At 55.8% G+C, this 13,382-nt stretch overlaps 1 protein-coding gene across 1 annotated transcript in view; it reads right to left on the minus strand.

Moving 5' to 3' along the window:
• Nucleotides 1–4,024: 4,024 nt before the first annotated feature.
• Nucleotides 4,025–13,382, minus strand: part of TMEM132D (transmembrane protein 132D) — a 282,917-nt gene continuing 273,559 nt past the window's right edge. Inside the window, exon 9 of the mRNA XM_030887438.2 lies at nucleotides 4,025–5,895. Within this exon, the coding sequence (XP_030743298.1) occupies nucleotides 4,708–5,895 (1,188 nt within the window). The 3' untranslated portion in view covers nucleotides 4,025–4,707. The remainder of the gene's footprint in view (nucleotides 5,896–13,382) is intronic.

Raw genomic sequence — 13,382 nt, forward strand, 5'->3', positions numbered from 1 at the left:
CCCCTCCCCCACCCTCCAGGGCTCCGGGAAGCACCTGGGTGGGACCCAGGCCTGGGCCAGGACCTCCCACAAGGGACAGATCTGATTTCCAATTAGCTGGGGGCTCAGGCTGACCACTGAGTGCGTATGAGTGTGTAGGTGTGAGCATGTGTATGTGTGTGTACATGCGGGTGCATGAGTGTCAGACTGTGTGTGTGTGCATGTGTGTCCATGGAGAGGACAGAGCCACCATCTCCCCTGAGATGTGAACAGGCCAGAAGGCTCCCATGGAATGGGCAGCTTGTCCAAGAGGGACAAACAGAGCTGGGGGCGGGGAAGGGTGAAGAGGGAGGGGCAGCCAGGAGAGGAAGGAGAAAGGAGAGAGAGAGAGCTATTGAGCGAGGGTGAGAGCGAGAGCGAGAGCGAGAGCGAGAGCGAGAGAGAGAGAGAGAGAGAGAGAGAGAGAGAGAGAGCATTCCTCTTACACACACACACACACACACACAGTAAGCACTCCTAGATCCAACCCTCCCAAGTCAAATCCACCTCTGCATCTCTGGTTCCAACACATACCCCCTCTCCTTCGCCATCCCTTTGCCTATTTGCACAAGCTTGGTGAACTTCCAAAGTCATTGTTTTCAGTCAAAACTCTCTCTCTAGGCAGACTTCATGCCCACCTCCTCCCTGTGCCCACCCCCACAGCCCCAGCAGAGCACCCAGCCTCAGCCCCATCGCTCTCTCCCTCTGCCCCAGGGACAATCCCACACACGGGGGCCAGTCGGGGGTACTGCTCCTTGGCCCCCAGGCCTTACATGCCCGTGGGTGTGTGTGTGTGAAAAGACACGATGTCAGCACACTCAGCCAAGCTGACTGTGGGAGCGCCCCAGCACCCCAGCTGGATCCTTCCTACTCCCCACCTGGGCAGGCGAGGCAGCCTTGGCAGCTGCTACAGCCACCTGTGCTACAGATGGAGCCGGGAAGCACCCAGACCATACTGATGGACAGGTGTGCCTCCAGGTGCCCTCACCTCCTCTCCAGAGCAGGTGTCAGGGTGGTGGGGATCCTGGTCAGTGAGATGCATCCAGGCAGGAAAGGGGCATCCACACAGGACCACACAAGGGTGGTGGGCAGCAGAGGCCTAGAGGAGCCCAGTACCCCCCAGGGATGATGCTGACCCTGCTCGAGGGTTTCTGGTTGGCTCTCCCTCCAGGCTGGTGTGGGGGTGTGGGGCGTAGGTGGCAGGAGTGAGGGAGGGGCTCGGGTGTGGAGCAGACAGTGTGGTCAAGGGGTACAGCACAAGGATGCTTGCAGCATGTCCCCTGGTGGAGGCAGGATGCTGGACACCTGGACCAGACAGTGGCTCAGCCAGGCCTGGCAGCGGATGTTGAGTTCTTCACCCACAGAGACGGTGTGTGTGCACCCGGTGTCCCCTCTGCTGCCATCGGACAGTGCAGCACCAAGGGAACCCCGACTCACAGCATCAGTGTGGAGCCGCACCTCACAGGGCGGCACTGCCACCTCGTTGCAGGTGGATGGCCGGGGCTCTCGACGGGCGTCTGGCGGGCTCCAACCCCAACCTTTCTGTGTTGAAGGACCAGCCAGAGAGCCCCAGAAGAGGTGTTGGACATGCCTACCCGCTCAGACCGGCATCCCAGGGCTTTGGGTGGGGAGGGAGAAACTCAACAAAGCCCACCACAGGGCACATCCAAACCCCACCCGACAAACCCTTTCTGAGCAACACCCCCTCCCAGACTATGGGCACTCCTCACCCAGGGGACGGAAAACCCGCTGCCATCGGTCCTTCCAGCTCCTAGCACTGCTCCCTGCCGCCGAGTCCAGTGCCCTCACAGAGACCACGTGGGACAGGGTGGGCCTGCCCTGTGGGCTTCTGGGACGGCAACTCCTACGGGAGCGGAAGGCATCCCAGTGGACACCCACTCTTAAGGGGCTTTCAGGGAAGTGGATGGATGATGGTTTGAGAGCAGAGCGCCTCATCTTTCTCCCACAGGGCGGTTGGTGGTTTCGAACTGCAGACCTTGCAGATGGCAGCCTACCTGGAAACCCCCAAGGCCACCTGTGCACCCTGGTTCCTCGCACCCCTATGTAGGGTTTCTGAGGAGGTCGGGCTGTACAGGGGCAGACAGCCTCAGCTTTCCCCGGGGAAGCAGCTGGTGGGTTTGATCTGCCCACATGGCAAATGAGGACTGCGATGTCTCTTGGGAGTGTGTTTGGCGGGGTTGCACATGATGATCCAGGACTCAAGGCTGGCATTTCTGATTCCACCCACGGGCAGGTCACACCTGGGTGCCATGCTGGGAGGCCCAGAGAGAAGGCGACACCCCTTCCCTGCCAGCTGGGTCCAAGAGCTCAGGACTTGCTGGAGAACCCTCCCGGGACCTGAGTCCTGAATGGACGGTCCTGTGTGGTTCTGTGTGGAGCAGGCTGTGATGGGCTTGTGCTGGGGGCCTCCGATCTGCATGTTCGCAGCCGCGGGGGTCAGCAAGCAGAGAGACGAAGGACAGCCACCGAGCGAGCCTCTGAGTGCAAACCCTCTATTTACAGTCGGCGCGTATAAATATGTATATTACATCTTTACAATCGGAAGAGCACGCCCCGTGGACGGGGGCTCTGGAGTGGGCGGCAGCTGCCCTGGGAGAAGGAACAGTGTCCTGGAGGAAAAGCAGAGGCAGAGGCGACTGACAGCAAGGGGCAAATCCTCGGAAAGGGGGTCACAGGTTAATCACCCAACCGGACAGGGGAGCCAACTCAGGTGTCCAGGTGGGAGCAGGTGATGTCCCGACTGTCAGGGAGTCCTCTCAGAGCAAACTGCTGGTGGAGTCTGCGGAGTGGGGAGAACTGAGGGCAAACCTTGGGACTGGTGTGTGTTATCTGAGGAGGGTGGGGTTGTGTGCACCGGGAGGAAGGGGTGGAGGGAGAAAAGAGCGGGGAGGGGTGAGGAGAAAGAGAGGAGAGACAGAGAGGGGACGAAGAAAAGGAGGTAAAAGTAGAAGAAGAAAAAGCATCAGCAGACAAAGAGAAGCATAGGAGAGAAGAGAAAATGAGAGTGTGGAGACGGGAATCGAAACTGAGGAGGATTAAGAGACAGAAAAGAAGAGGCAGCGGGGAGACGGCCTGAGAAAACGGAGGGAACAAGGGAAAGAAGGAGTGAGAGAGAAGGCAAGACAGAGACAGACAGACAGATGACAGGCAGGGTCAACGAGAAAGGAGGGAGCCAGAGGACACACAGGCTGGCGAGAGCCTGTCAAGAGACAGAAGCAGCGACAGAACACGATGACCTGGCCTCTTCTACCCCTCGTCTCCCTCTCCCCCACCCCCACATGCTTTCAGGGACATCTTTGTCGGCAAAGGACACCTCCAACCCTGTCCCCCGCTCAGTGGGCTCAAGGTGGGCCAGGGACCCAGTGATGGCTCGTACGCCTAAGCTCCTGGCAGCGTCTAAGCTAGGTGACACGGGAGAGCAGTGTTGGTGCTGGGGGCTGATGTTGGGGCAGGAAGGCTCACAGCTGCCCCTCCGTCCAGCTCACGCCGTATGGAGGGGCTGCACCTGCCCCCCACCACCCAGCTCCCCTACCCTACACCCCGGCTCCCAGCAGCCGGCCGCCACTCTCTACCTGGGCATCTAGACTTGACTGGACAGCTCCCAGGGCAAACCTCGGACATGGTGAGAGATACACCCCCACCCGTGACAAAGGCCTCTTGGAGTTCTCTAGAAGCTTGAACAAGGAGGGCAGAGCCCCTTGGCGTTGAGTTCATGGTAAAGACCGCTGGGCCCAGAGACCATTCTTGGCAGAGGACACTGTGTGAAGTATCCCTGGGTGACCTCCCTGTACACCACTGCTTGGGGCTGACACCATGCCGGGGGTGGGGGGAGAAAGAGGGGGACTCCGAACACTGGGAGCTGCCGCCCACCCACTCTGACAAGAGGCCAACTGCTCTCGGAGAGGTGACCACAAGACGGAAAAATACAAATGCAGACACGAGAACCCGTGAGAGCGGGCTGGCTAAAAAGAGACTTGTCCTCTGAGCCTGGTGGCATCCTGTGTCCAGGATCCGAGTTTACGGATAAAGCAATTCTCAGAACCACTCCGAGGACATTCCAGTTTGTTCTCCGCACCCAGTGACAAGACTCAACAGCCCCCTGGCCCCCTTGGAAATCCTGGTGGGCGTTTGCCGTGGCCTGTGGACCACGGGAGCAGCCCTGCCCCAGTCGTTGGGAGATGCCGACCCACAATCTCGCCTCCTCAGGGCGCGTGGCTGCTCTCCAGCCAGTCTCCATCGCAGCTAGAGCTGCTGTCCGAGCCGAAGGACACCCTCCTCTCCCTGGCCCACGGAGGCTCACCCTCCTTCTGCGGGCTGTGATCACGGAGCCGTGTGGATTGTACTGCGTCCAAACTGCTTTCAGGAGAGAGAGAGAGAGACAGAGAGAGAGCTAGCTCTTTTCGGGAACCTCAGTGGTGGAACGCTCCATTTTGTTCCAGTTCTGACACCTGGCCACGCACGAGAACCTCTTCCACTGGGAGAGACTCTGCACGTGGTGCATGGCACACAGGCACCGGTTCTGCCTCAGGGCTGGGCTGTCCCAGGGGCTCTGTTGGCAGTGCCACCATCGCCCTGCCCTGCCCTTTCGCCAATCCCCCAAGCGCGTGGCCAATCTCCAGGCGAAAGGTCACTGGCCAAGCGGGGACAAGGTCCGCCGTGTGGGTGTGCTTACACGTCCTCGCGTAACCTCTCCATGTAGCTGTGCACGTCTGTGTATCCTCCGGGGTCCAGGTCCTGGCACACCCACTTAATGTCATCCTCGCTGCTCATGGCCAGCGAGTTCACCGCCGGGTAGCTGTCCCCCGGGGAGATGGTGGCGAAGGTGGTGAACTTCACTCGTTTCCGTTTGGAGGTGGGGGAAGCGGGGGCCTCGCTCTTGGGGTCCCGCCCGTCGGTGGCCAGGGGCCCCGGGGCTTTGAACAACTGGCCGTTGCTGCTGGTCTGCGCGCGGGTGCTGAGGAGGTACTTGCTCTCCTCAAAGTCCCTGTCCAAGGCCGTGGTCTGCTCCTCCTGGGAGGTGGCCAAGTGGAGGGTGTCGTCCAGCAGCGCCGCCTGGTGGCTCAGCCCCACCCAGCCGTGGGGGTGCCTCACGCCCTCCTGCTCTTCCAAGGGTGCCTGCTTGTGCCTGTACTTCAGGGCAAAGGCCGCGCAGTTGATGAGGAAGACCAAGATGGCCAGGCAGAAGACGCCCAGCAGGGCGTACATCCCGATCTCCAGGTCGCTCAGCCCCTGCGGCGCCTGCATGAGGTCATTCTCGTCCGTGTCCCCCTTGCTGACGGGCACGTCCACTTGGGCTGGGAAGCTGGTGAGCTCCGAGGGGCTGGTCTGGAACCGGCCGTCCTCGCCGTACTCGAGAAAGCTCTCCTGGCCAGGCCTCCGCGGGAAGGCTGACCTCTCGGTGGCGAAGCCCCTGCCTCCCAGGAGGCCCACGGAGGAGCTGGCATAGGACGGCCCCTCTTGGCCATCCCATTCGGGCAGCGGCTTCCTGGGCCTCCGCTCACCGGGCCGGTTCTCCAGGTGAACGCCTCGCCCGGCATGACCGTCGCTGTCACTGGTGTTGGGGCTGGCATCACTCTGGCCGAACTTCACCTTGACGTGGGCAGTCCCCACGGCCAGGACACTCTTCCTCTTGGACTTCTGGCACGACTCGCTGATGACCATCTCGACCTTCACCAGCGGCCCCTGACCTTCGGTTTCAGCCGCAATCACCGGCCACTTGAATCTGGGGTCCTGGTGGACAGACACCACCTTCTCGTCCAGGGATGTGGCCATGAGGGAGAAGTCGCTCCCGGCGTAGATATCCAAGGGTGTGACCGAGCCGTCGCTAAACTGGACCCAGCAACTGATGGCCGCTTCCTGTCGGACAACACAAGGGCGTTAATCAGACCGGGCTGGAGGCTCAGTGAGCACCATGTCTGGGTGAAACAGACGGCCATGTCAGAGCAGAGGGAAATCTCTCGACCAGGTTTGACACGGGAGATCAGAAGTGAGGCACATCCTAAGGGCAGCGGAGTTTTGAAAGAGATGCTAAGGTCCACCCACTTTTAGTAAAAGGTGCCGGGACCCCCTGGGTGTCCACAAGCCAAAGAATGAACTCAAGCTCCTACCTCAACCCATACAGGAAAACTAACTCAAAATGGATGAAGGAAGTAAAGTCCAAACTGTAAAACTCTTAGAAGAAAGCACAGTGGAAATACTTCAGGTCTTAACTTTCCACAATAGCTGTGATGCAGAAAACAGGCGCGACGAGGGACCTGATGGATACAAGGAACTGCATGAAGGTGAATCGATCCTGCTGTTTATTAAAGGACTCTTCCAAGAAAAGACACTGGATTCATCTGGAGAAAACTACTGGGAGCTGTACACAGGACCCAGGTTAACATCTGTGGTAGTTACATGATCTGGTGTCAGTTTGCGAGCATTGCGAGTGAAGGGGTGGAGTCTGGCCCATCAATCCGGTCACAGCCAATGAGGCCTCTGTGTGGGCATGGCCTTCTCCTGAGGATTCTGGGAACTCCATTATTTCCTCTTTGGAGGCAGAAGACACTTCTCTCTCTGCTCACTCCCTTGGAGACTTTCTACTGACAAGGGTGACTCCCTGCCAGACATCCCAGAGGAGAAGCCGTGGACCTACCCTGATGCAGCCAGAACCCTGGACCTGGAGAAGCCACGTGGGGACCTCTGCCAGCACTGAAATGCTTACAACGCCACTGGATCCACAAGACGTCCTACCCACTGGCCTGTGATCTTCCTGCATTTGGCATCACTGTATGTGTTTTGTGAGTCTGAAGAGGACTTTATAGATGGTATCAGACATATGGACTAATATCAGACTTAGGGACCTGATCAGGACTGGGCTGGGACGTTTCCTCAATATTCAACTGCTCTTTGATATGTATGTGTTTTGTGAGTCTGAAGAGGACTTTATAGATGGTATCAGACATATGGACTAATATCAGACTTAGGGACCCGATCAGGACTGGGCTGGGACGTTTCCTCAATATTCAACTGCTCTTTTATATAAACCTCTTTCTTATTCGCATATGAGTCTCTAGGAATTTGTTTCTCTAGCCTACCCTGACTAACACATCTACAATATACAAAGAGCTCTTAAAACTTCACAACAAAAACGCAAACAACCCAAGTGAAACACAGGCAGAGAACCCAAGCAGGCATTTAACTAAAGAGGATACCCAAGTCGCCAACCAGCACATGCAGAGACGCTCGATGTCTTTAGCCTTTGGGGGGAGAAGCCAATGAAAGACCACCTCGTCCCCATCGAAACGGCGATGGTCAGAAACAGAAACCGGCGAACAGGAGGCAAAATGAAAATGCCGAGTGAGGAAACCGGAGCCCCCATGCATGGCTGCTGGGGATATGAGACCACGCAGGCCCCGAGCAGATCCGTCAAACAGGTGAACATAGAACTGCCATGTGACCCAGCGATCCCATGCTAGGCATACACCCGGGAGAAGGGGCACAGGAGGGCAAGGGAAACCTGCACACAGGTGTTCATAACAGCCCAAAGGCAGAGACCCCAACATGCTCCCCAATGGGGAGGGGCACAAATGCTTCGCGGTTCATCCACACAAGGGGACAGTCCTCACATGCCTGGACCCGACTGAGCCTGGACAGCCTTGTGCTGGGGAAGTCAGTCAGTCAGTCAGTCATTCAGTCCGTCAGTCACGCAGGGACAGGCGCTGTATGGCTCCCTTTGTGCAGCGCGGACGTCAGCAGAGACCAAATGTCAACTTCTCTAGAGTTACCAGGGGCAGGAGGAAGAGGAAAGTGAGGCGCCATTTCTTTAAAAAAAAAAAGTTCTAAAGTTGTGAACTGGGTGAAGATTTACCGAGCAGATCAGTTTCCCCTTCAACAATCCAGGCGCGTTTGTTGCATGCCATTGATTGCAATCTCCAGGATGTGACATCACAAGTTCCACGTTCTCCTGTTCCTACTGTCTCCATTCCCAGCATTCCTAACCAGTTCTTGCCTTTCAGACTTCGTCCTCAGATACAAGCTGCCCTCTTGATCTCAGGTGACTGATAGTTCTAGGGTGTGGACACCCCTCCCCGGTATCTATCGTTTGGCTGAGAGTCGAACTATGGGCTGAGTTCATGTCCAGACTTGGGCCACAGTTCTTTGGGGTTCACAGTCCCTGTCTGACCACTAAGTCCGGCATCTTTCAAAAATGATTTGAGCTCTGTCCCACATCTCTCCCCGCTTCTGTCCAGGACCGTCTATGGGGAACCTTTACAGAGTGGTGGGTCGAAGAAACCGGGCTCCATCTAGTCCTTCTGATCTCAGGGTCACGGAGACCGATGTTCGTGCATGAGGTGCGTCTGTCCATCGGACGGATTGTTTCCACGTGGCCTCGATTTTCATTTGCTTCCTCCTCAGAACAGGAAGTGACCCCTGGGATGGACACACCTGAGTTTTCAGACGCCAGTCCTTACGCATCAAAGCAGGCTACAGAACATTATTTTTGTGAACTGTGTCACGGCAATTGTTCTTTGTATCATTGACCTTCATGTCCCCTGAGACTATGGGCGTTAGCCCCAGGGCCTCCTAACTCATTCCCTCGGGGTGTTTGGCTATAATCTGAGACATTTTCATGCTTTTGTCTGATTTATGCTCAAGGAACCATTTCTTAGGGGGCAGTGGTCTTCTACTAATGATCAAGGTGAAAAACGTAGCTGTGATGGAGGTTCGATACGATCAACATAGATCCGTGCCACTCAGTTATACGTCTAAAACGGGTCAAATGGGTGTTTTGCTGTATCATATTTTTTTAAATTAAAAAACGAATCACCCACAAAAAATGATACACGTGAACAAAGACAAATGTTCTAAATAGTGTAGACATGAGCTATAAGGATGACAACCAAAGAGCACAGCCCGCAGTAAGATGAGCCTCACCATGGAGAGGACGCCCATCCTCCCCCTTTGGAGCGGCCAGCAAGATCAAAGCTGCGGAATCCAGGATGTCGTTCTCCTTGGACCCACAGTCCACACCCATGGACGCAGCTGTCACGAGATCAGGTGACATGCTGCTGTACGGGGGCTGTCTGCTGCAAAAGACCCCAGGAAAGCGTTGAAAGGCAAGATATCGCATCAAGGACCAAGGCGCGCCTGACTGAAGCCACTGTATTTTCAATCACCTCCTACGTGAAGACAAGAGCCGCACGGGGAGTAAGGATGGCCCAAGAAGGACTGCTGTCTGAATCACACTGCTGATGGAGCAGGGTGAACACACCACAGACAGACAGACGAATGGACAGCTCCCTTGGGAGAGGCACAGCCAGAATGTGCCTTCGAAGAGAAGATGGCAGAGACATCATCCCGTCTACCTGAGAAGGGGAGGAGCCTCACCTGTCAATCAGGTCATAGCCAATCATGCCTCTGTGCAGGCGTGGCTTTCTCCTGAGGATTCCGGGAACTCTTCTCTTCCTCCCTAAGAGGCGGGACACACACTCTCTCTGCTTGACATTCCTGATGGCAAGCTTCATGGAGCTACGCTGAAGCAGTCAGAGCCCTGGAACTGGAGGAGCCAAGTGGAGACCCCTGCCAGTGCTGAGATGCTTCTACCGCCACTGGATCTACAAGACTGTGCACCCACCAGCCTGTGATCATCCTGCACTCAGCATCATTGCATGTGCCACACGAGTCTAGAGAACTTTATAGATTCCCTTCATATGTCTCAGACATATGGGCTAAGTTTGGACTTATGGACTTGATCTGGACTGGGCTGGGATGTTTTCTCAATGTTCAACTGCTCTTTGATATAAAGCTCTTTTTTAGACACACATAGGAGTGTCTATGAATTTGTTTCTCTAGTCAACCCAGACAGACACAGCCTCATATACTTTGACCAGGAGGTATCAGTCCCTGGAGAAGGACATCATGCTTGGGAATGTCGAGGGTCAGTGACAAAGATGTCCCTTGATGAGATGGGTGGATGCAGTGGCTGCAACCACAATCTCAAATGTACCAATAACTGTGGGGTGGGTGCAGGATTGGGCCGTGTGTAGTTGTATTGTGCCCACGGCTGTAACGGACTTGACAGCCCCTAACAACAGCAGCAACAAGCCTCTGGGGAAAAACCCACCTCACCCAGATGAAGATGTAAATCCGAAAGAGATCATCAACAACAAATGCCAATGGCCAAGCAGGGCTACGATTAAATGCTCTGTAATGAGATGTTTTCTTTTCTTTTTTTTTCTTCCTGAAGGTGGTAAGCAGAGAAATGAGTCCCCTGGGCGGTGTGCAAGGTCTATTCCGCACAATAATAAATTGCCCGTCAAAGGACATTACTGGTTACTGGATCATTTACAAGTGTTATACATTCCGATGAAACATAGTTATTACATTACTTTCACATTGCTTTAAGACCGTGTCTCCACTTATTACTCACGACATACATGAAGACCCCTAATCCAGATGAGGGCACCCTGGGTGGGGGGCGGGCACACTGGCTCTGTCCTAGCCGAGTTTGCAGGACTGGACTTGGGCTAGCCTCGGGATACAATCTTGGCTTACAGATGAGCCAGTAAATCAGTGAGATAGAAATAGATAGAGATATGGGGGAGGCAGGGGTAGACAGAGGTCAAGAGAGAGTTATGTCAAGTCATTGTCTCCGCGACCCTAGCCCTTGCCCCCAAGACACAGGAGGAAACGTGAAGACCAGAGGGTGTCCAGGGCCCGGGTGTGTGTCCTTCGACTCTTGCATCGGCCCTTCATTCCCCGAGGATGAGCTGAGGGCAGATCCCGGTAGGAGCGAGAACCTCCACTTGAAACAGCCGTCCCCGTGAGTTGCCGGTGCTATCGATGGGCTCTGACTCAGGCTGGCCTTCTCCACAACGGGACAACACCCTGCCCGGCCTCCAGGTCATGCTGGCCGTTGGCGGTTTGAGCCCATGGGTGCAGCGCTGCGTTGAACCATCTCATGGGGTTTCCCTGTTTTGTTTTTTGTTGTTGACCTACATTACAAAGAGGAGGGCCTTCTCTGCGCACGGTCTTCCTTGAGGACCAGAGCACCGCCCTCGCTGCCGAGGCATATTCTGCCAGCAAACTGCCTTTGTGCCCATCAATGACTGGGCGCACCGATCACATGCTGCTTTCTCTGGATGGGCTCCATCCTCAGCCAGGAATGGTAGACACGTAACCTGCCCACCAGGGTACAGAACCTTTAATTCTAGCATCTCTGAGCCAGTCTGAACCTCTCCCTCTCAGGCTCTATGTCTGTCTGTCTGTCTGTCTGTCTGTCTATCCCTCTCCATCCCAGGGGCAGTGCAGCTAGTGCGTGGAGACGTGTGGGAACTGCTGGAATAACCCAGCACTGGAAACCCCACCTGTAACGTGGCCCTGCTGTTTCAAAACCAAGAGATCCGAAGCCTGTTTGCATTTTCCGTTTGAGGAAGCCCCCTCTTTGGAGCAGCCCCGGCAGACCATGTATAAGCAAATGTTTGGTGAGCAGGCGTTACCCTAAGAGAACAAACTAGCCCAAACTCAACAACAGGGGAGTGACCCCCTGGGAGAGTGCTTCCTTTCCAACTCCTCTGAGGTCTCTAGGGGGTAGCTACATAATCTGGTGTCAACTTGAGACCATTAGGAGTGCAGGGGTGGAGTCTAGGCTGTCAATCAGGTCCCAGCCAATGAGGCCTCTGTGTGGGTATGGCCCTCTCCTGAGGATTCTGGGAACTCCTGTCTTCCTCCCTGGAGGCCAGACAGACTCTGCTTCATCTTCCTGTGGACAAGACACATGGAGCTATGCACACTAGTGTCTGGGGCTGGAGGAGCCACGTGGAGACCCCTGCCAGTGCTGAGATGCTTCCACTACCACTGGATCCACCAGACTTTCCACCCACTGACCTGTGATCTTCCTGCATTCAGTGTCATTGCATGTGTTGTGTGAGTCTGTAGAAGAATTTATGGACTATTATTGGACACGTGCTCTAATATCGGATTTATGAGCTAATATAGAACTTATGGGCTTGATCTGGACTGGGCCGGAATGTTGTTTTCTTAATGTACAACTGCTTTTTGTAAAGAGCTCTTTCTTACACACATACAAGTCTCCCTGGATTTGTTTATCAAGTATAGCCAGACTAACACAGTTTACAAGAAGCCCCAGGCCATGGGCTCAATCCGTTGTGGCGTACAGTTGCTTGGGGGGTGAGGGTGGGGTTACTCCTTCTTGCAACTGGTAGACTCTGCGCATGACAGGAGTTGTGGGCGACGTGGCGGGGGCCCCCTCAGACGGCCTCTGTCAGAGCAGAGCTATCCTCCACGGGCTTCTGGTGGCTGGGTTCCAGAAGCTGATCGCCAGTCCTTTCTTCTGAGGGCCCTCTCGGTGGGCCATTGGCATCACCTGGGCACTCCAGGCAATGTCACGTGGGGTTACCTGGTCTATGGACGTTGGAAGAAAGACATATCCTCCGATGTTGGTCAACAAGACGGAGACACAATCTGCCTTTGGGGAGAAGGCATTTGGGCGCCATGGATCTGGACAGGGGCCCGATCGCCCGCCTCCTCTTGTCTTCAAGAGCTGGACAACAAGGGGACAAACAGCTCCACTGGACAGTGGGCAGAAGACGCAGCTGGGCAGCTCATGATGGGGGCATTCGCAGGATCTGCAAGCCCACACGGAGATGCTCCACACCATTCGCCATGGCCAATCCACTGCTGCCGGGTGGATTCTAGCTCCGTGACATGATTGGATAGAACAGGACTGCCTGCCCCCATGGGGTTCCAAGGCCTTCGGCCTGGTGGAAGCAGACAGCCACCTTTGTCTCCCACGGGGCATCTGGGGGGTTCCCACCACCTGCCTTTCGGTTGCCAGCCACATGCTTTCACCCTCAGGCTACCGGGTTGCCTTCATGAGCCACGAATCTCACTGTAACCCCGCCAATGCCGACCCTGTTGGCCCAGAGGGCAGGGTTGACGTGGCTGAGGTCACGTCGGGTCTACGAGGCCCTCACGCTTTGTGGGAGCAGAAGGCGGCACCTCTCTCCCATGGATTGGCTCAGGGGATTGTTGACTGCTGACCCTGCAGGAGGCAACACCCCCGTAGCCCACGAAGCCACCAGGAACACTCCCACGAGGTGGCCATACTAATGAAACAAACAGCTGCTGGAGAGCTTGTGGACCAGCTGGGATCCACCATCCATGGTCTGTGGGAATCCGAAAGGAAGCCTTCCACTCCCCCATGACCCAGCGAGTCTGACCCCAGGTGTAGGATGTTGTTCGTACGAGGGGGGTGGTGCCCACGGAAACCTGTACACCAGGGCTCACTGCAGCCATTAGAAGACTCCTCCCCAACCCCGTGTGCACCATGACTGGATGGA

This window comes from Echinops telfairi, unplaced genomic scaffold, assembly GCF_000313985.2.
Source record: "Echinops telfairi isolate 266 unplaced genomic scaffold, ASM31398v2 ScPeMD7_7412;HRSCAF=8450, whole genome shotgun sequence".
Taxonomy (NCBI): Eukaryota; Metazoa; Chordata; class Mammalia; order Afrosoricida; family Tenrecidae; genus Echinops; species Echinops telfairi.